The 21,572-nt window shown below is 45.1% G+C and overlaps 1 protein-coding gene across 2 annotated transcripts in view; it reads right to left on the bottom strand.

Moving 5' to 3' along the window:
- Positions 1–19,728, bottom strand: part of NEDD4 (NEDD4 E3 ubiquitin protein ligase) — a 46,935-nt gene extending 27,207 nt beyond the window's left edge. Inside the window, exons 1-5 of one of the 2 annotated variants that reach the window (XM_053365389.1) lie at positions 19,552–19,728; positions 8,404–8,477; positions 7,588–7,666; positions 5,900–5,938; positions 5,132–5,185 (exon numbers count right to left, since the gene is read on the bottom strand). In XM_053365389.1, coding sequence (XP_053221364.1) covers positions 5,132–5,185; positions 5,900–5,938; positions 7,588–7,666; positions 8,404–8,477; positions 19,552–19,638 — 333 coding nt within the window. In that variant the 5' untranslated portion in view covers positions 19,639–19,728. Of the gene's footprint in view, positions 1–1,335; positions 3,139–5,131; positions 5,186–5,899; positions 5,939–7,587; positions 7,667–8,403; positions 8,478–19,551 lie in introns of those variants that run through there. The other variant, XM_053365388.1, reaches the window with a different exon arrangement.
- Between the last annotated feature and the right edge of the window lie 1,844 nt (positions 19,729–21,572).

The following is a 21,572-nucleotide window of genomic DNA, read 5'->3' as shown; positions in this document are numbered from 1 at the left end:
AGTTGTAGTCAAAAAACAGCTGGAGACCCAAGTTTGGGAATCACTGCATTAAAGGGTTCTTTTCACATTGCCCAGTTAATGAAGCATCAATTTGACCTGAGACCCAGATCCAAGCAGTCTTTATGCAAGTATGGATATATTTTGCATAAGTGCATGAGCTCTTGTTGAAACACAGTTAGCCTGGCATCAAAACCATATTTGACTACTGTTACTAATGCTCTGCATTTCATGTCAGATTTTAAATTTGTCTCTAGATGAATACTACCACAGCAGCAAGACATCCTAACAAATTATCTTAAAATGTTTTCACAGCTGCTATTTATACAAGATTAGGGTCTCTGGAAAAAAATTGTTTGCCCTGAAATTAATTTCCAGAATTATATGAATTGAAGCCAACAATCTCTTCTGCTGTGATTGCACAATTAGTGCCATATGAGAACTCCTTAACAACCAGCTGCTAAAAGAATGTGCTGCTGATCGATTGGGCATTTCCCGCCTCTCATGCCACACCGGTCTGCAAAGCTCACAGTTCATTCAGCAAGCAGCATTACTAAAATAGCAATTTGTGGAAGCGGGGGGGGGGGAGTTATGTCCCTTTTCTGATCCAGAGTACACTTCTAGGCCGAAGGTTGCTAAATTGTTTTTGTTTTAATTAATTTTTATAATGAAATATTTTTAGAATGTTGGTTTATTTGATTGTTTGATTATTTGATTGTTGTTAGCCGCCCTGAGCCCGGCTTCGGCTGGGGAGGGCGGGATATAAATAAAATTTATTAATATTATTATTATTATTATTATTATTATTATTATTATTATTATTATTTTAATATTTATATCTTCTGATATTCAGCCCTATCTTCTCCTGAGACAGCTATTTTTAAAGCATAACTATGAAACAAAACCCACTAAAATTCCATTTAGTAACAAGCACCTTGCTTCCCCCTTTCTGTTAAATATGTGTAACTTGTTAGAGTTTTAAAGTGAAATGAAGATTGATGAGCAGAATATAACATGCTATGTGCTCCCTTGAGGTCTGAAGGCTTATTATAAAACTGATAGTGGAAATCAGCTTAAACTTTTTAGGTACAGAGAGTAGCGACAGTCATGGAAAGGAAACCTAACTACAGTAAAGTCACTGCAAAACCAGTAATTAACAACATACAGCTAAAACCAGATTGCCAATTTTAAACACACGTGTGCTTCACTGTAGTGATCTATTAATTATAATACAATAAAAGAGCTTTAAAATATGTTCCACAGACGTTTAACCCCATTTTAGTGTAAATAAAAAGCACCACATGCAAGAGGTCGCTCTTTTTGGAGCTTGGGACTCACCTCAAGAGGTTTCCTCAAAGTACTCCTTTGAACTCCACTAGGCTTCCCCTCTCTCTCAGATCCAAACTGTATGTGTAAATGTGACGTTCCTGCCTTGGAACTGTATTTAAAACTGGATAGAAATGAAGGCTGGGATGATCCCAGTGAGAGGCTCCTCTGTAGGCCATGATGGGGCTTGCTCCTCCATGCAGATGATCTTTCTTCAGTTCCTATGCTAGCATGATCCTCCAAATTCGAGGGCAAACAAGCAGATGCCGTATGTCTGACTCTTCGATTAGGGTAGGCTGCTATGGAGGGTCCGCTGGAAGAGGACACGGTGTCACCCTTCGGTGCTCGTGCTCCATGGGAGAGGTGAAATGAAATACAAGAACCTCCATTTGGTATTTCCTCACAGGTGCCTTGCTCACAGCAGGTTCTCTCCCACAGCGAGCTATTCAAATGCAGTTGCCTAACATCCCTACTTTCATTAGGAAAACAAGAACCTTTAGAAAGCCGAAATCCATTGACTACAGTAGAGAGGGACCCTCCGGACACGGCCTTGTCTTCACTTTGCACCTGCTCACTATGAGACACTTGAGAGGGTCGCCGAGTTGGCGGAGGAGACGTTGGAGACATTGGTGGGGTATCTGAAGGACTCCTTGGGAAAATGACCAGAGATGAGCAGCGTCGTAAGGAAACATTTGTCTCTCTCGCTGATGGCAGTTTTGTTGCCCTCTCAGCTTGTTCTGGGTCTTCTTGGTCAAAAATATTTCCGCTTACACTATTCTGTGCAGTGCTGCTCCTGTGGGGAGTAGAGGATTTGCGGTTGGTGCTTCGACCTGCAGAGCTGCTAGAGACCATGTTACCAGAAAAAAGACAGGCATCTCCAGCAGAAAAGGGGCAGCTACTGCTGTCACTGATGATGCTACTGCTATAGGACCCGCCATCACTTGTGGTACTTGTGCATGACCCGTAGTCACTCCCTGCACTGCTGTAGGCTCCTTTGTCACTGGCTGAGAAACTGCTAGGAACCCCACCAAACGCTGCCGTATCGGCCAGACCGCTGCCATTTGTTAGCTGGTGAGACTGACTGACAGTTGCATTCCTGTTACAACAGTCCCCTTTCTTCCTTAGGCTGACCAGGGAAGTATGGTCTTCCAAGGCCACGGGCTGCAAACATCCATTGCCTCTAGAAGTCTGCAAGGAAATCTTCAGCGAAGCGCTCCGCTTGGGTTTTCGGGATGAAACCGGCAGTTTGTTTTCTTCCTGCATTTGATTGGGATTCCGCTTCATTTCAACAACGTAAGGGGCAGCATTCGACTCAGGACTTTGGGTGTACATGCGAGTATCTTCTTTATACCAGCCATCTCCAAGGGTCTCTAATAACGGATCCGTGTGACTCCTTTCAGCTGCAAAATGCAGCCTCAACTGCCTTGCCATTTGTCCTCATTTCCAAAGATAAAGGTCAGAGAGTTTTTTCTTCTTCTTAAGTGGAAAGCAGCTGCCCGCAATCACTTGCCAGTTAATCTTCAGTATAACAGATGAAGACCACAGAAATGCAGGTAGCTGTTAGCCAGAGTGCCTTCTGAATTTAGCAAGTCATTCCTGCCACACTACCGTCTCTGGCCTGCCCAGGGTTGCTTGTTGTGAAGAGCACATTCACTCACAAAACACTTAGTGCCAAGCGACCTTTAAAGCTCAACTCAGCTGCAGTGGACCAACACTGGAAGCCTTGTCTGAATTCTACCCTTCCATGGCAAATTAATTCAACAGCAGTTCTTCCTACAGATTCCCCCGGCTGTCCTGGCTGAATCTGGGTCTGTGCTTTCTTTAGCAGTGTATGACCACTAATATTTTTACCCAGCGGTGTAGAGTTACAGGAAGTTGGTAGGAACCAAGTTCCACATAATTATCAAATCTAAGATTCACTGTTGAAAGATCAATAGTGCTAGTAACTGGATAAGAGTATGCCCTGCATAAAGTAGCAAGGAACTTCAGTTTGAGAGACGTTCTTACTGCATACATTTAATTTAAAGGCAGCTACTGAGAAAAACAGCCCTTTCATATTTGAAGGAGGTGGGCGGGCTTAATGATGAGAAGCGACTGAACAGATGAAAAACCATGGGTGGGTCCCCAAAAAACCAGCATATTTTGGAAGGGCTAGCACTATTTTTTTTTTACACTCTGCCCATACTTTTAAAGCTTAAAATTTGCGGACTGTTTTTACAATTAGCTGGTGCTTGAGCTCTGAGAGAAACAGATATTTTTTATACAAGGTGTGGAAAAACATTCCCTACGTAGACAGATATAATTGTAATAAGAGTTCCATTTAGAATCTGTTGAAAGCAAATTTCAGTATTCCAACATTACGGTCTGGAACCAAACCAAACAATTATCCTAGCTGCTTATGAAACCAAGGTATTCAAGACCATTTCTGCTGTAACACCACCAAAACAAGCAGTTCCTCTATTAAGAGCACATTCACAGTGGCAGAAATCAAATGGGAGTATATATGAGATCTGCTTGAAATGTTAACTTTCATGATTGTCATTTACGTCTTGCCTTTTCTCCTTTGTGCTGCTGCCACCGCTGCTCCTAAGTCAGATTCTTTCCTGGCACCTAGTGGCACTTTGAGGAAAATGCACTACTCCAACATCTATGCTAGCCAGCAAACATTCATCCAGTTACAGACATCTTTAAACACCCAGAAGTTACACACTACACATTTCTGAATCCCACCACAGCAACACAGAATTAAACTGCAGGCAGCAGAGAACACTGCACCATTTATTCCTGTGTAAATCACATGACTGAATATTTTCTGCTAGGTATTTATTTAACCTTTACTACATTTTCAGGGAGTTTTCCATTAAAGCCAGCATTTTACATTTTCTATGAGGAAGCGAAACAGTTTTCAAAAATCCTGTGCTAGAGCCAATTTAATTCTTAGCTGGGTCTTGTGAGTGAAAAGAATAGAGCATGCCAACTGGAAAAAGCAATGGAAGTAAGCTGGTTGTGACAGTTTCCACTAACAAGGTCTTATTAGGTCGCTGTTTTCTCCTAGAACATGGATAGAGGGCCACAACTCATCCTTGGCCACTGGCTATGTTGGCTGAGGGAGTCAGACTGATGGGAGACCAACAATATGGGTCAGTGTGTCTGGCTGTTAACCAGAAGGCTGGTGGTTCAAGCCCACCCAGGGATGGCTGTGGGCAGGATTTCTGCATTGCAGGGGGTTGGACTAAATCAGTGTTCCCCAACCTTGGGCCTCCAGCTGTTTTTGGACTACAATTCCCATCATCCTTGACCACTGGTCTTGCTAGCGAGGGATGATGGGAGTTGTAGTCCAAAAACAGCTGGAGGCCCAAGGTTGGGGAACACTGGACTAAATGACCCTCAGAGTCCCTTCCAACTCTACAACATCTGGAGGGTCACAAGTTGCCCACCGCTTCTCTAGTACTCTCAGCTGCCCAGAGGTTCCTTGTTCAGAGCATCACACAATACATGTATCTTTCCATGACATCAGTTCCAGTGTTGCCTTCACCAGCATGGTATCAATTCCCCATTAAAGCTCCCTTCTCCTTTTAAATCTGGCTACCAGGCCACACCACAGATCTGAAAGAGTTTGGACAACTAGGGAGTCTACAACAAGTAGTGAAATGTGGAACATTTCAAAAAAAAAAAATGTAAATAACCCCAAGAGTACAGGGATTGGCTTGCATGTCACAGTGGCACAGTTCCCAACAAATCCAAAATACATCACAGGAAAATGTACAGGATTCTGATTTTGTTCCCGAGCAACAAAAAGTCCACCTACCAAACGGTTTTCATCGAACACTTCAAAGAGGAATCTGTGCTTCTGAGGATTGACCTAGGAGAAACAGTTAACTTCTGGTGAGTTGGCTTGGTAGGAAAGGAGTTTTAGAAAGTACAATGTTGCTTTCTATTACACCACATAACTTTATTATTATTTTTTTTTAAAGAATATTTATTGAGATTTTACAAAAACATAGGTTTAGAAAATAAAAGAAAAACATAGTAAAAGAAAAAGGTAAAAAGATAAAAAAAAATCAAAGCATCATAAAAAAGAAAAAATAAGAATAAAAATACAAAATACAAAAAAGACAGATAAGTAAAAAAAGAATTAAAAACAAATCCATTTTTTATAACTTTATGTTCGTTAGCTTGTTTCCTTGACCTCCTCACGCCTCCCCTTTTTGTATTCCCAATTAAAGTAATCAAGTCAGCAAATCCTTACCCTCTTTGTCTTAACTCTATATCTTAACATATTGTACCTCTATATTTTCATCCTTTATCAATTCATTTTTGCATATTCTCGTAACTTTGTTACTAATGCCACTTATTTCCAATCCAACATCATTTTTAACATTCATTAATTTTACAGTGTTTCTGAAGATAGTCTTTAAATTTCTTCCAGTCTTCTTCCACCAACTCTTCTCCCAGGTCTCGGATTCTGCCAGTCATTTCCGTACACCATGTAACTTTAAAAGGCATTAATCACAACAGACTTATGCTGGATTACAACGCTCAGTCATCACTTCAACGTGCAACAAGGTTCACTTACTCTAAAGAAAAACTCTTCATTCCACTTTGGATTCAATGTCTGCAAGTAAAGAAAGAGTAAATTACTACAAGACATACACAGCTGCCTTTTCTCACTTGGCCCTTATAGCCCAGAAATACCTAGCTCTGCCTCTGCCAATCTGGTACCCCTCCAAATGTTTTGGATGCCATCAGCCATTTGGGACAGTTGGTTCCCTCACAAACATGCGATCTGACTTTTGGATTTGTGGCCCCAAAGATCTGAAGGACATCAGGTTGGTCTACCTGACAATAATTTCCCACGATCTCAGGCAAAGGTCTTTGACAGCTCTGCTACTAGAAATACAGACCAGCATTAGCATCAGAGTATGCAGTTGCCGATGTAAAGGCATCGCCAGCAAGGAAAAAGCATTCAGAACTAAGTAGCATCACCCCAGCTGCAAGGAGAGCTGATACAGCTGCAACAGACACCTGAGTGCTTCATTTCAGCCTCTGGCCCTCAAAGCGCCCCAGTGTCACGAAGCACATTCACTTTGAACTGCCTCGAAGAGATGAACAAAACTGTGGATCTGATGAGCTGTACTAAACACAGACCTGACATACTGTCTTAGTTAGGTGTCGACTGAGAGCTAAAAATAGATGACTTCCACAATTCCCCTTCAATAATGCACACTGTCTTATTTGAGAACTTTGCACTGAACGTCAGCTAACCTTTATGCCGATGAGCAGACCAAACAGGAAGGAAGGCTGGCCAACCGCACCTATATCCTTTGACCCTTGCAAGGAAAAGAACTTGGAAAGAATGCTGTGGTTCCAGAGGAGTCCATCCTTCCTTGGAGGGGGGGTTATAAATGTATTTATTCTCTGCCATTCAGTTTCCCCCAGTATCGTATTTGGCACAGACCCATTCCAAAGTTGCAAGTACAATTTTTTAATACTAGGAGATGTGCATTTACAAATCAGCAACTCCAGAGGATATCAACTGCATCTGCAAATGGCAGATTAGAAAACAGCATCAAAACAATCAAGAGTACAGGCCAGGTAACAGGGTGGGCAGGAGGAGGAGCTCCCACTCTCTTCTCTATCCACAAGTACATCCCAAAGGCTCCTGCTGAGCGAGGCAGGCTGAGCTGCTAAAGCAAGATAAGAGGAAACCTGGTCCTTCTCCCTCAGAGCCCATCCATTCAGAAGGATCTCCCAACCCTTGCGGGAAGGGAAACTGTTTTTTTGAGGGAGGAGGGTGCCAGGAAGAGGAGCGGGTGGGGAAGTCACTTTCTATAGGCAGATCTCAACATCTATATGTCTGTGGCTAAAATGTAAGTAGACAACATAGTTCATTATGTTTCGTTCTGCCCATTTTAAAAAGATTCCCAGAGACAGATTCTAGAGGAGTCTGATTAGTAGCAATGGGTTGCTATCAGACTCTGGTACAGTTTTTCTGGGCTGATTTAGGAAAAACACATCTCTTACATAGTTACTATGTTTGCAGTAGCTGTTGAAAAAATCCACAAGGAACCATCAAGTGTCACACCAAGTTGGAGGTGGCCATCCTACAAGGGTATATTGTTCTGCCTATTTCCTGCTGCTATTTTGTATTGGTAACTACTGCATCTTACACCTATTTGAGCTTAAACAAGTAAATGTCTACTTTCAAGTCACTTGCTTGATTTTGCACCTATTCATTATGCAAAAGAAAGTGCAAAGTCTAACCTTTTTAACAGTTTTTGTTTGAACACTGGTAAGGATTCCATTTGCTGAATCATATACTGTCACTTTCACATAGGGATCACTGTACAAAATACAAGCACAAACAGTTAAAATAGGATTACTTGTTTGCAAGAGATATGGGCATCACAACCCCTTTAAAGAGACAGACTGACCTTGGTATGTATTGCTAAATTCTGTCAATCCATCCATGCCAAAATGTCACTAATACTCTCCCACACACCCAAAAGTTTTGTTTTTTCACTATCAAGAGATAAGGGGAGAAATTAAGCCAACATTCTCCTTGGTTCATACGTGGCCATTTTGCAGTTGACCTTAAGCTAGCAGATAAGAGGAGGAATATATTTAGTAGTATATTTTAGAATTGAGAACAATTGCCCCAGAAGTCTCAATTCTCTGCAAGTGCCTCTCTTTGGAATGAGATTCATGGCAGAACAGGGATTTGAATCCAGGTTTCCCAAAACTCAGGTCAGTCCAGATCTCTACAGCTTACCTTCTCTAACCTCTTATAACACTTGCCGGGGTGGGGTGGGGTGGACTGAACATGACATAATTTCCTGCATTCAATCTCGTATGCCTTGTAGAATCTGGAAGGGATCCTACATAGGAGTCAAATCATTTTCTCATTACTCCTTGTACAACCTTGAATCATCAGGAGGTTGAGCAAGGAGCACTGGAACAAGCATGACTAACACTCCACTTAAACTTACTTTTTCAGTGCCACTATTAAGAGATTTTTCAGAAGGGACAGTGCATTATTTCCTCCTCCCTTCCTCTTTGTAGAGAGAGCTGGATGCTTACCTTGTTCCTAGGAGATCCTTCTTGGCCAGGCCAATTCCAGCTATCACCTTCAGCCTCACTATCCGCACGTTTTCCTGAAACAGAAGTAGTTTTGCTTCCAGTTAGCTTCTGGCCAAGCTGCAAGGTGACTGTGCAGTTTAAGAACCACCCCACAATTGATTCCACAATATGAAAGTGAGTACACATTTAACCTCTCAGTAGCTTTTGATACCATCTACTACAGTAGGTACAGCCAGGGTGCTGATGGGAGCAGCAGATTGGTCACATTTAATTCCTATTCTTAAACAGTTGCACCAGTTACCTGTCATCTTCCAAGCCTAAGTCCAGGTGCTTAGGTTGACATTTAGAATCCGGAATGTCCTGGGTTCCAAATATCTGAGCAAACACCTTCTTCCATATCAACCTGCCTAGGTATTTAAGGTCAGTGAAAGAGGCTGTCCTGGTGGTTCCTGCATTAAATGAGGTGTGCAGTGCCAGGGCCTACAGAAGAGCCTTTTTGGTGGTGGCTCTGCATCTATGGAACGACTTCCCCACTGAGGTGCATCTTAGCCCAACTTTGTGCTCATTCAGATGCTAGGTAAACCTGCTTTTTCACCAGGCTTGATTATTTAGGAGAATAATTGTAATGCTTTTATTATCATTTTATTTTACCTTAATTTATGTAAACTCCTACTATCTCTGACTGATCAGTTTTGGGGGGCAGGGGTGGAGTCAAAGGCCTGGGAAGCTTATTACTCTAGTCGAGTCTGTCAAGAAAATGATGGTTAGAAAATAAAATCAGTTTTAATTAAAATATTTCTATCTCCCTTCTCTTTTCAAAAGAAAGTAAAGGCAGTTAATTAAACACAATCCTTGGACTTTCCAGTTATGATGGCACATTAGGGAGAGGCTGGTTTGTGTGCACCAAGCCCATATTTTCCAAATCCCAAACCATCTTTCCTAGAAGCTCACTTATTTCAATTTCATTTTGTTTGGCTTGGTTAGATGTGGGGCATCCCCAGACACCTGCGTGACATCGCAGGCCAAAGTTTTCTCTTGGCAAAAAGCTATGCTTCCTTCTCTTTCCTGGTGCCAGGCAAGGCAGCCAAAGCAACACCCTCTCTCAACCACACAAGGCAGCACCAGAGCATCCTGCTTTCTTTATGAAAGGGCCAGGCTGTGCTGACAGGGAAGACAGTTGCCTGCTGCTCATCAGGCTCCTCCAAGTGCTCTCTGCTCCTTAAGCAGCAGGGTGGAAGGGGCTCAGCAGCCAGCAAGGAACCTGGGCTGCTGCTGTTCACCATCTTCTGATCTGCACTCATAACAACTGAATATGCCTACATGCCATCCTTCCTCAACCGGTGGCCCTCCAGGTGGTTTTGGACTCCCCAACTTCCATCAGTCCCAGCCAGCATGGATTAACAGTCAGGGATGATGTGAGTTGTAGGTTCCCAAATTCACGAGGGCTGATTTACATAATGTATAGCAGTAGATTTTACATCAGCCCTTGACTATCCACGGCCACTTCACAATTAAGATGTTTCAGTCTTCCTGCAGCACAAATGAGTATGTACCAGGTAGGAAAGTACTTGCAGTAACCATTTAGAAGAAGCAGCACAATACCCGGTCAATAAAACCCAGGTAGTCTCTTTTCCCAATTGCCATCAGCAGCACACAGACCTGAAGTGGTCTGAACGGTTAAGTTATACAATATCTACTTTCGTCTATGCGATGGTGATTACCGTAGTTATCTCCCAAATTATGGGAAAGTGCTCCCTCTAGGGTACAAATTGTGCACCTAAGGCTTGAGGAAGAAAGCAAAGCATTGTAAATATTGCCTTCAAGCTCCCCACCCCACATAATTAATACATTATTATTATTATTATTATTATTATTATTATTATTATTATTTATGCTTCACCCATCTGGCTGGGTTCCCGAAGCCACATCTTGCTACCACAACCCCAAGGGCAACTGGGGGAAGAAAGAAAAGCTTCACAGAGCATAAAAACTTCCCCATTTCTAGAATGTCTCCCAGGGAGTACTCAGTTATCCTGCCCCGAAGACAGATGTTGTTGCAGGGATGGGGAACATCTGGCCCTCCTCCAGATGTTTCTGAACTACCACCCCCATCATCCCTGACCATGGGCCATGCTGCCTGCTGGGAAGGGCAGCAAAATCTAGAGCTCGTCCACCCCAGTCTGTTGTTTGAGTTCATGATCCCAATTGCATTAAGGCATCCTAGCCGGGACCCCTCCACCCCGCCAACTGTGCTGCTTGGGACCGATGGGAACTGGAATCCAAAACATCAGGATGACACCAGGTTGGGGAAAGCTGTTTTTCACAATGGAACCTGTTGCAAAGGTTGCTCAACTAACACTTGGGGTACTTCCAGACAGGTGTTTATTACGGGACGCAATTTTCTTTCAATGTTCACATAATGTTTTTGTCATGTAATTCCAGCCTCTATCTCTCCCCGCCCCAACTTTAATCCAGATTTTTTATTTCCCATGGAAATCCAGTAAGATAACACATAAACAATTTGTTAGCAATTTTTCAATAACCTGCATGGAAATTAAGCAGTGTATGACCACTCTCACAAAAACTCTCTCAAAATTATCTTCTTCAGAAAGGCGAGAACACACAGGGTATTAAGAGGGGGAAGATGGAAGACAAGGTCCTGGTCTCCAAGCCTATGTTCCTTGGTGCACAGCAGGACAAAGCTCACCAAGAATAAAGGAACCCACTATGGATCCTTTTTCCCTTCCACAGTTTCCCAGTGCCTCAGGAAAGCAAGAAATAATAACAGAATTGTAGAGTTGGAAGGGATCACGATGGTCATCTAGTCCAACCCCCTACAATGCAGGGGTTTGAGCCCACAACTCTAAGTCTCATACTCTACCGACTGAGCTAGACGTCAATACCACTCTGCTACACAGCATCCTCATATGCCTCCTTTCAGCAAATCTAGTAGGAACCTACCGGTAGTTGCCATTCTATTAGGGCCTAATTCAGCTGAAACAGATGGCTGTTGACATCACGGACCCAAGAATCATTTAAAGGCTTGCCCATTCTTAATCAGGCCCAGTGTGTTGGGTTCCATTGAAAGGAAGATGGATTCAGGTGGGTGCAGGAATGCAGCTGTGCTTCCAAAGAAGAATGAAGAAAGCAAATGAAAAGTGATTGTTTATTTTTTTTGGGGGGGTGCTTAAAATGACAAAATGTAACTGCTCAGCTGAAACTGGTTGAAGTTGGAATACAAGTGGGATGTTAACCCTAAAGATATTGACCAAATAACATTCAGAACTTTTGAAATGAAAGTGATTTTTTTTTCTGGTAGAATGTTTTTTTACAAGGACACTCAAGCAAACCAAAATTAGTCTCCAATGGGTTGTGGTTAAAGATGAGCATAGCTTGCACAGGAATACACAGTTATGTGGCAACTTGCACTAAGACGATTTTTTGAGCTGCTGGATCTCCAAGAAATGTGAGATAACTTGCATTGGCTGGCATACAAAATGCAAGAAATCCAGAGTCAAAAGGCACTGGAGCAGGAAGGACACAAGCTACTATTAATAGATTTTTTCCCCTTCAACGCACTAAGATTCAGTTATTAAGCTGAACACATGAAGCATCAAGCCCGCCATTCAACACTTTACATATGACCCTGAACAGCCTTCAGAGGAACTGTCTCTTATTAGAGATCTTACGTAATTTGATAATGAAGTAGAATATCCAAGCCAAGAAGAAAAACACAAAATACTTAGAAAGATGTTATTTTACTTTCCAGAATTCCTTCCACCTGTTCCCTTCTCACAGGTTTACCAGACATATATCAGAATATGCTTTCAACTTGAATGCGGCAGCATGTATGTCCATCCCAATCACATTAAGAGGATCATTTGTATTCTGCCGCTTTCAAGCTGATTTGTGCAATCAAAACTTTCAGGACAGTCACACCCATAGCAATCTATGCGTGGCTCATAAAAGGTAAAGGTAACCCTGCCCGTTAAGTCCAGTTGCGGATGACTCTGGGATGGCGGAGCTCATCTCGCTCTATAGGCCAAGGGAGCCGGCATTTGTCCACAGACAGCTTCCGGGTCATGTGGCCAGCATGACTAAACCGCTTCTGGCGAACCAGAGCAGCGCACGGAAACACCGTTTACCTTCCCACTGGAGCGGTACCTATTTATCAACTAACACTTGATGTGCTTTCAAATGCTAGGTGGGCAGGAGCTGGGACTGAACAGGAGCTCACCCCATCGCGGGGATTCGAACTGCCGACCTTCTGATCGGCAAGCCCTAGGCTCTGTGGTTTACACCACAGCACCACCCACATCCCATAAAAGGTAAAGGTACCCCTGACTGTTAGGTCCAGTCACGGATGACTCTGGGGTTACAGCGCTCATCTCGATTTACTGGCCGAGGGAGCTGGCGTTTGTCCGCAGACAGCTTCCGGGTCATGTGGCCAGCATGATTAAGCCGCTTCTGGTGAACCAGAGCAAATATTCTGAAACTTTTCAAGCCAGAAATGTTCCAGTTTAGTTCTTACTATCACCACCTTTGAGGTGCTGTGTTGCCCTGGCGCTGTGCCAGTTCTACATGACGTGGCCACTTCCTCACAATTTCTGATAATGCTGTTTCTGTGGAACTGAGTAATGTATCACAGCCTGAACATTAAAACTGTAAAAGTGAAAGTATCATCATTTTCAATTTGTATACCGTCTTTCTATCTTACAATACTCAAGGCGGTTTACAAGCTGAGGCAGTTTACAAGCTGCCATAGCGCAAAAAGTTCTGCTTATATGAAAAGAGACGAGATAAAATCTCTGCATGCCTGCTCTTGGCACTGGCTACGGTGCCAGCAATGCCTCAAACTGGTCATTACAACAGCTGGGGTTGGAAGCCAAAATGTTGCATTTATGTTGAGTAAGAATGTGCATCCTGAGAGTACAGCACCTTTATCTGATTATTGGCAATTAAAAAGCAATTTCTGAAGAGTCGTCTGGACTTAAACATACTTCAGGCTCCCACCCTCAGATGAAAGATTCAGGCTCTCCACACAGGAAATCCCAAAAGCTTTGTTGATAAAATCATCACAGTCTCGGCATCAGCCCTAAGTGCAGGATACATGGTTCATACGCAGAGTTCTTGGACACAGTGCTACACTATGCATAAGCAAAGATGTTCTTCCCAAAACCGATGCATCCCTCCCGCTCTGCTTTTAAAGTAGATTTAAAGATTTCTACCATATGGAATGTGCAAGAGCAGGCTTTGCAGTGTATGCGTAATAAGCAAAATAGTGTGGGGAAGGATGTATAAGGCATGCAGGATTGGGCTGCTGGGAACTGAAGTCCAAAACATCTGGAAAACACAAGGATGGGAAAGGCTATTACAAAGCAAAGCACAAAGAGGAAGATTTATTGTAAATCTTTTTTGAGGAAGCAGCATAAAGTTCCCCGGTAGAGCATTTTGCAAGATAGGAGGAAATGGGGCAGAATGAAAGGAGGTCTTCTTGTGGGTTTGGGAATTCAGTTTAGGAGCTGCTCTACTGAGGGCTCATCCACACTTTTGCTTGCTCCACCATTTTCCACCAGAAAAACCTGTTATTTACTGCAGAATTGAAGCAAATGCAAACCGGGTTTTCTCCAGATTGATGTTTGCTCCAGTTTAATGCTTAAGTATGGGTTTCCTAGGGAAAAGCAGGGGGGCAAAGACAAAACCAATCAAACTCCTGCTTTCTATGCACTGGATGAACAGAAGTGCGAACAAGCCCTGTGTGTTAGTACAATATAGAAATCCTCAGGCTAGGCTTGGTCCCTTGTCCAGCAGGCGGCAGTCACAAAGCCAACTTTGCCTCTACTACACATTTCAAAAACTGGATATGAACTAGCAGTTTTAGGTAACAGGTGGGGCTGGGGGGGAGGGATGGACAGGACTCTAAGATGCACTGTCTTCCCACCTTAGGAACCTAGTAAAACAAGGTAAAGAAATATAGTGCACCACATAGAAAGAGAATGTTCACAAAACAGCCTAGGATTCCTCTGGCCAAACCCATCGAAAACGTTGGGTGAAGGTCTGTTGGTGGAGAAGAGGTTACTCTTCCCAGCAGAGAGGTGATGAGAAGGTTTTGTACTGAATCAGATGAGAGATGAAACTGAAACTGAGCAAGGTTAGGGGAGGTCTCCTGTTATTGGATTGTTCTTATTCAGCAGACCTATCTTTCTCAACAACAAAAATCTTTCTATACATAATTAAGCGTAAATGGACCCCTGACCATTAGGTCCAGTCGTGGCCGACTCTGGGGTTGCTCATCTCGCTTTATTGGCCGAGGGAGCCGGCGTACAGCTTCCAGGTCATGTGGCCAGCATGACTAAGCCGCTTCTGGCGAGCCAGAGCAGCGCACAGAAACGCCGTTTACCTTCCTGCCGGAGCGGTACCTATTTATCTACTTGCACTTTGATGTGCTTTCAAACTGCGAGGTTGGCAGGAGCAGGGACTAAACAACGGGAGCTCACCCCGTTGTGGGGATTCGAACCGCCAACCTTCCGATCGGCAAGTCCTAGGCTCTGTGGTTTAACCCACAGCGCCACCCGCATCCCCATACATAATTACTGGTTGCTTATTAATATATTTTATTTAAGTGAGAATTTAGTGGATGGAGGGATATGTTGGGTTTAAGGAGAATAGCTGAGCCATTGGGGTGACAACATGGTTATATGCAAATTTTTGTTTTGCTTTTCTTTTTGGACTGCTTATGATATTTTCTAGATCAGGCTTCCTTGCTCTCTGCCCTCCAGATGTTTTTGCTTACAACTCCCATGATCCCTAGCTAGCAGGATCAGCGGTCAGGGATGATGGGAATTGTAGTCTCAAAATATCTGGAGGGCAGAGGTTGAGGAAGCCTGTTCTAGATACTGTATGTTGTATTTGATGCTGTTGGGTAGTTTGTATAGAATTTGATTTTGTGCGATTTTATTTATGTACATTGTTTTGTTGCTTAATTATGTTACTAAAAATGTGGAAGTGATGAGTATTATTAGCTGAATGTTAAAGTATTGTATTTTTATATTTATTTCTTTTGAAATATGTGGACTACTTAAGAGATTTACCTTGAAATGTAAAGCTGTCTACAAGACAGATAAATAAAGTGGGCAATATTAGTTTTTCAACATTGCGATATATCACCAGCCAAACATCATGATATACTGATATATCACATTGTCTGAAATGGGGAGGAAAGATGAAATAAGGTTTGGAGCAAGAAGCAGCCCAGTATTGATTCCTGGATGTGGACTAGTTCAAAGCGGTTTTGATGGATACATCGCCTACCCCTAAACACAGTGACAGCTTGCACAGGTTCTGCTGCTATATGGGAAGGCTAGGTGGATGGTGCTGCCTTGGGCAGAGCGCATCAGGCGGGACACCACATGCCACCACACACACAAATGAAGAGCCACAGCCTCTCCCAGCTCACAGCAACGGTCACAACTACTGGGAGCCATCCTCCATGCAAGGCACCAGAGGCTACTCCATTCCTCTTTATCACCGCAGTGCAGTTCCCATCTCTGGTGACCGCCGCCACCAATCAACCACATAGTCCTGAAGGTGAGGGAGAGGAGCCAGTGCTGCTCCCACCAGCAGAGGCTCACAGGATGCGGCCAAGCCTTTACTTCCCAGTACCCGGTGTGAGGAGGAAGGAGGCTGCCCGTTTGCTCAGCCGGAAAAGGAAGCGAAGGTGCTGGCAAGCAGGCAGGTGAGCGCACACAACAGGTAGGCACAGGCATGGCTGGGGGCAGCCGGGCCCCAGCACCTTTTCAGGCTCCTGAGGCCAACGGCTTGGCCGTGAAGGAGGGAGTGGGTGAACATCAGGCAGCCTTGAAGGGCGCAACACCCCTTTTGCTTGTATTTATTTTTGATTCAGATCTCTCATGGCCAATGGCTAGTACAATAAAGTTATTTGGATTGGGTGCAAACAGTGAGAAGAGCTGAGGAGGCCATGCTTGAAACAATGGCAACCCCGAGGAAAAAAATGCATGGTGCTTGAAGCAGCCACAGGGGTGAGCAGAATCCACGATACATTGCCAGCTCAAAAATTCTGAAATTGTTATCGCAATCTGAACTTTAAACTGGTTTTGGGCAATGTATCAATACAGTAAGGGGCAGTTTTCTCCAGCCATGCTGCTCCAGTGCAGCATGGAACAACCTGTTTATCTTATCCTATGTATTTCATCTGCAGATAGGAAGAGAATTTTTACTTACTTAGTACTTTCCAAACCTATATATACAAACCAAAATGGATTCTTCAAAAGTCACACTTCTTCCAATTTTGCACTGCAGCTCTTCAGTGCTTTGCAAATAAAGACCTAGAAAAATTGGTGCTCAAAAGTGTGTCTTTGAGTAAAAATTACATACCAAATGTTTAGGAAAGCAGCCTGCAAAAATGAATATTGTAGGCAAAGGCTGTGCAAAAATGTGTTTATTTAGGAATAATGCATAAAATTTTCCTGTGGGGTTTCTTTTTTAAGGTTTGCAAACTGATGTGGAAACATAGCAAACTGAACTTAAGATTGAACAAAATGAGAAACCAGAATTGGCAGATTCATCCACTCTAGTCTCTTCCTCCCTCCAAACAGCCCTGGGCTTTGAGGTCCATTCATTTAAATAAGGTTATTTTCGAAGGCAGTATGTGTGGACTGCAGGCTTAACATTTTCCTTCCTAGGCAAACATGAATTCTTAGAAGTACTTGTCAGAGTGCAATTTTAACACAGACACACACACACATCGTTTCTTTGTCCCTGAAGCTATCGTACTCACCTGAAATGCTGAAGCTATCATAAAGGTAAAGGTAAAGGTACCCCTGCCCGTATGGGCCAGTCGTGTCCGACTCTAGGGTTGCGCGCCCATCTCGCTTAAGAGGCCGGGGGCCAGCGCTGTCCGAAGACACTTCCGGGTCACGTGGCCAGCATGACAAGCTGCATCTGGCGAGCCAGCGCAGCACACAGAAACGCCGTTTACCTTCCCGCTAGTAAGCGGTCCCTATTTATCTACTTGCACCCGGGGGTGCTTTCGAACTGCTAGGTTGGCAGGCGCTGGGACCGAGCAGCAGGAGCGCACCCCGCTGCGGGGATTCGAACCGCCGACCTGACGATCGGCAAGTCCTAGGCGCTGAGGTTTTACCCACAGCGCCACCCGTGTCCCTATCATACTCACTATCATACTCACACCCTTATGCAATAGGTTTAACAGAGGAGTTCCAGATGAACGTGGCCCTCAAGGCAAACAATTCAAAATATGGGCCACTACAACCGCAAGCAGCTAACCTCGATGGACTGAGAGGGATATTACTTAACTTCAGAATGTATATTCAAACAAAAGCAAGTCATAGATGAAGCCACCTTAGACCAGCTCACACCATCACATTACTGCTTCTTCCAATGGGCAGCAGCTCTCCAAAATACCCCCAGATCTTTTACGCCAGAGGTGCCACTGCATGAAAAACAGGTGCACATTCCACTGCATTGTGGGCCCACTCCAAGGCAATTTCTGCCTGGCTTGCATCTGTGGGCCTCACAATTGCGAGAAGATGAGAACCACAACACTACAGAAACCACACATGTCTCTACATCAGAGATTTCCAAACTTTTCATGATAGTGACATACTTTTTAGACATACGTCATTTTGTGACACAGTAATTTAGTTTTACTAGCAAACCAGAGGTTAAACCCTTTCCAGCCCCGGAAAGAGCATGGGGAGCATTTGCACAACACACCTACACAGTGCAGCCGACACACTAACGTGTTGCAACACACAGTTTGGAAAGCTCTGCTCTACATAGTTCCATCCTGATATATTTGTATATTGCGGTGTTTCGCTGGTGATATATCACTATGCTGAAAACCAGATTATTGCCCAGCCCTAACATGCACCTACTCAAAGGTACAAGTGACAGGTATGCTTTGAAGCTGAAACTTTATGCATGTATTCTTGGGCATTTCCTGTGATGGGAAAGAGCGGCTGCTGCCACCACTCAAAGATTGTCCTAGCTAGCAGTTTCACTTGATCACTTGTTCTGGAAACCTGCACAACCTAATCTCAGATGTCAGCAGAGGATAAGCAGGAAAAAAGAGGAAGCAACAGAGATGGGGACTCTCCATTTTTAAGCCAGGTCGATGAAACCTGGGGGATGGGGAATTCAGTTTTCAGAGATAGGAACTGATAAAGTCTCCAGGGCATAGACAGAATGCCTTCCTTTCACCGCTGATAAATTCTGCAGTTGGATTTACTTCTGAAGAAGGCTCCTATTAAAACCTCTTTAATAAAAAAGAAAAGTGAAACTCACTGTTCCCATGATCGACTTTTAAAGATTGCCAGTGGCTGCAGAGAGATGACAGATGGGGAGGAGACTGAAGGCCCCATTGCATGGGAGCGGATGCTCTCAGCACTTGTCTTTGCCCCACACCCTGCCTCTGCCCACACAGGACAGGATGCAAAAGAAGAGGCCTTTCTCTGGCCCAAGTCTCCCCAACCAGACATGGGGGACAAACACTGCTCCCCAGTACTGCCCCACAGCCTCTCCTTTGGTGTGAAGCAAGACACACACTACAAACAAACAAACACGAGTTTGTTGTACTCTTGTGTTTCTCAAACGTGGGTCTCCAGCTGTTGTTGGACTACAACTCCCATCATTCCTGACCACTGGTCCTGCTAGCTAAGGACAATTGTGGTCAGGGATGAAGGGAGGTGTAGTCCAACAAGAGCTGGAGACCCAAGTTTAAGAAACATTGTATTAACCTTCCCAGCCCCCCGAAAAGATCCTCTCTTGAACCAGTACGCCACCCCATATCAAAAGGGGGAATGAAGAGAAGAGGAAGAGGGGTTGGGAAGGGAGGAGGAAAACAGGAGGGGAGGAAACCTGGGGGCTAATACCCGCTCCCTGCCTCCGCCCCCAGCCCAAGGCTCGGCCGGCCTCCCTTTGCCCCAGCCGTGAAATGGGTCCATTTGCCGCCTCTCCGTCCTCGCCACCAGGGGGCGCCCGAGCAAAGGCGGCGGTGGGGGACCTGAGAGGGAGCCGCCCCGGGCCGGACAAGCAGGACCACCGCTGCCCCCGCCACCCTCCGAGGCAAGAGGGGGAAGAAGCCCTCGGGCCGGCCCAGCGCAGGCTCACCTCTGCGGCAGCAGCCTCGCCCTCCGGCAGCCCCAGCACATTCCCCGGCGAGAAGGAGGAGGAGGAGGAGGAGGCGGCGGCGGCCATGGCCCCGGGAGCACAAGGCCGCCGGAATCCCTCAGCGTCTTCGCCCGACTGACGGACTGGCAAGATGAGCGACAGGCGGCCGAGCCCAGCTTTCCCTCCTCCCTTGGCCACGCCCAGATAAGCCGGGCCGCTCGCCCCGCAGCCAATGAGATCGCCGCGCCGCCCTCCGCCGCCGCGGGAAGCTCAAGGGGATTGGAGCACGGCGAGCTGGCGCCCGCCCACCTCGCCTCCGCTCGTGTCAACAACAACCCCGCCCGCCTCACGGGCTTGGCGCCCCACCCATCCCCGTGTCCCGCCTTTTCCCCCCTCAGGGCGGGGTGGGGAGGAGCCAGGCCGAGCTCTGGAGGAGGAGCCACAAGTGGGCGTGGCCGGCGAGGTCTAGTCAGTCTCATCGCGCGCCCGGCCTCTTCTTTTTGCCCGGCTTCCGAACGGGAAGCTCCGCTTGACGATATGGCCTTGGAGCTTCTGGTTGTTTGTGGGTGGGAAGCTTTAATCTGGCCTTTTGAAAAAAATTAGAGTGGGCTTTTGGATTTTTGTATGGTTTGTTTTATGCTGGTTTTATTGTGTGTGTTTGTTTGTCGTTGAGTTGCTTTTTTGGGGAGGGGGAACCAAGGGTGTCTTAATAAGTTTAATAAATAGTAATATCAATGGCCAGATGACACAACCTTGATGGTAGAAAGTGAGGAGGAGTTAAAGAACCTTTTAATGAGGGTGAAAGAGGAGAGCGCAAAATATGGTTCTAAGCTCAACATCAACAAAACGAAGATCATGGCTGCTGGTCCCATCACCTCCTGGCAAATAGAAGGGGAAGAAATGGAGGCAGTGAGAGATTTTACTTTCTTGGGCTCCATGATCACTGCAGATGGTGACAGCAGTCACAAAATTAAAAGATGCCTGCTCCTTGAGAGAAAGGCGATGGCAAACCTAGGCAGCGTCTTAAAAAGCAGAGACATCACCTTGCCAACAAAGGTCCGTATAGTTAAAGCCATGGTTTTCCCAGTAGTGATGTATGGAAGTGAGAGCTGGACCATAAAGAAGGCTGATCGCCGAAGAACTGATGCTTTTGAATTATGGTGCTGGAGGAGACTCTTGAGAGTCCCATGGACTGCAAGAAGATCAAACGCATCCATTCTTAAGGAAATTAGCCCTGAGTGCTCACTGGAAGGACAGATCCTGAAGCTGAGGCTCCAATACGTTGGCCACCTCATGAGAAGAGAAGACTCCCTGGAAAAGACCCTGATGTTGGGAAAGAGGGAGGGCACAAGGAGAAGGGGACGACAGAGGACGAGATGGTGGGACAGTGTTCTCGAAGCTACTAATATGAGTTTGACCAAACTGCGGGAGGCAGTGGAAGACAGGAGTGCCTGGCGTGTTCTGGTCCATGGGGTCACAAAGAGGCGGACACGACTAAACGACTAAACAACAATAACGGCACAGTGACTTACTTTGCAGCTAAGCGGCAGCTCCCACCAGCAGCTCTCCTGCTTGATTTCCATCCTGGGTGGGTTGTGAGGAACAGATGCAACTTATTTATTTACTTATATATTACATTTACTGGCCCAAGGTCACCCAGTGAGCTTCATGGCTGAGTGGGGATTCAAACTCTGGTCTCCCAGGTCATAGTCCCACACACTAATCATTATGCCACCCTCCCCTCCCCTCCCTTCATTTTCCTGGTGTTTCACTGGTCTTCAACTGGTGGTTTAGGACCCTCTACTGGGTCCTGGTCTGCTCTGAGGTGGGTCACAGCAGCAGCACTGTCTGTCACCATACAAATATATGGGTGCCTATGAAAAATGGTTCCCAGGTAGGAAAAGATTGAAGATGCTTTAGATTGCAAGCCCGAAGGCCGCAACTCTCTTACTACAGTGGTACCTCAGGTTAAGTACTTAATTTGTTCCGGAGGTCCGTATTTAACCTGAAACAGTTCTTAA

Source organism: Podarcis raffonei, chromosome 14 (assembly GCF_027172205.1).
Source record: "Podarcis raffonei isolate rPodRaf1 chromosome 14, rPodRaf1.pri, whole genome shotgun sequence".
Lineage (NCBI taxonomy): Eukaryota > Metazoa > Chordata > Lepidosauria > Squamata > Lacertidae > Podarcis > Podarcis raffonei.
The sequence above is the reverse complement of the archived record's forward strand: the minus strand, read 5'-3'. Positions and strand labels throughout refer to the sequence as shown.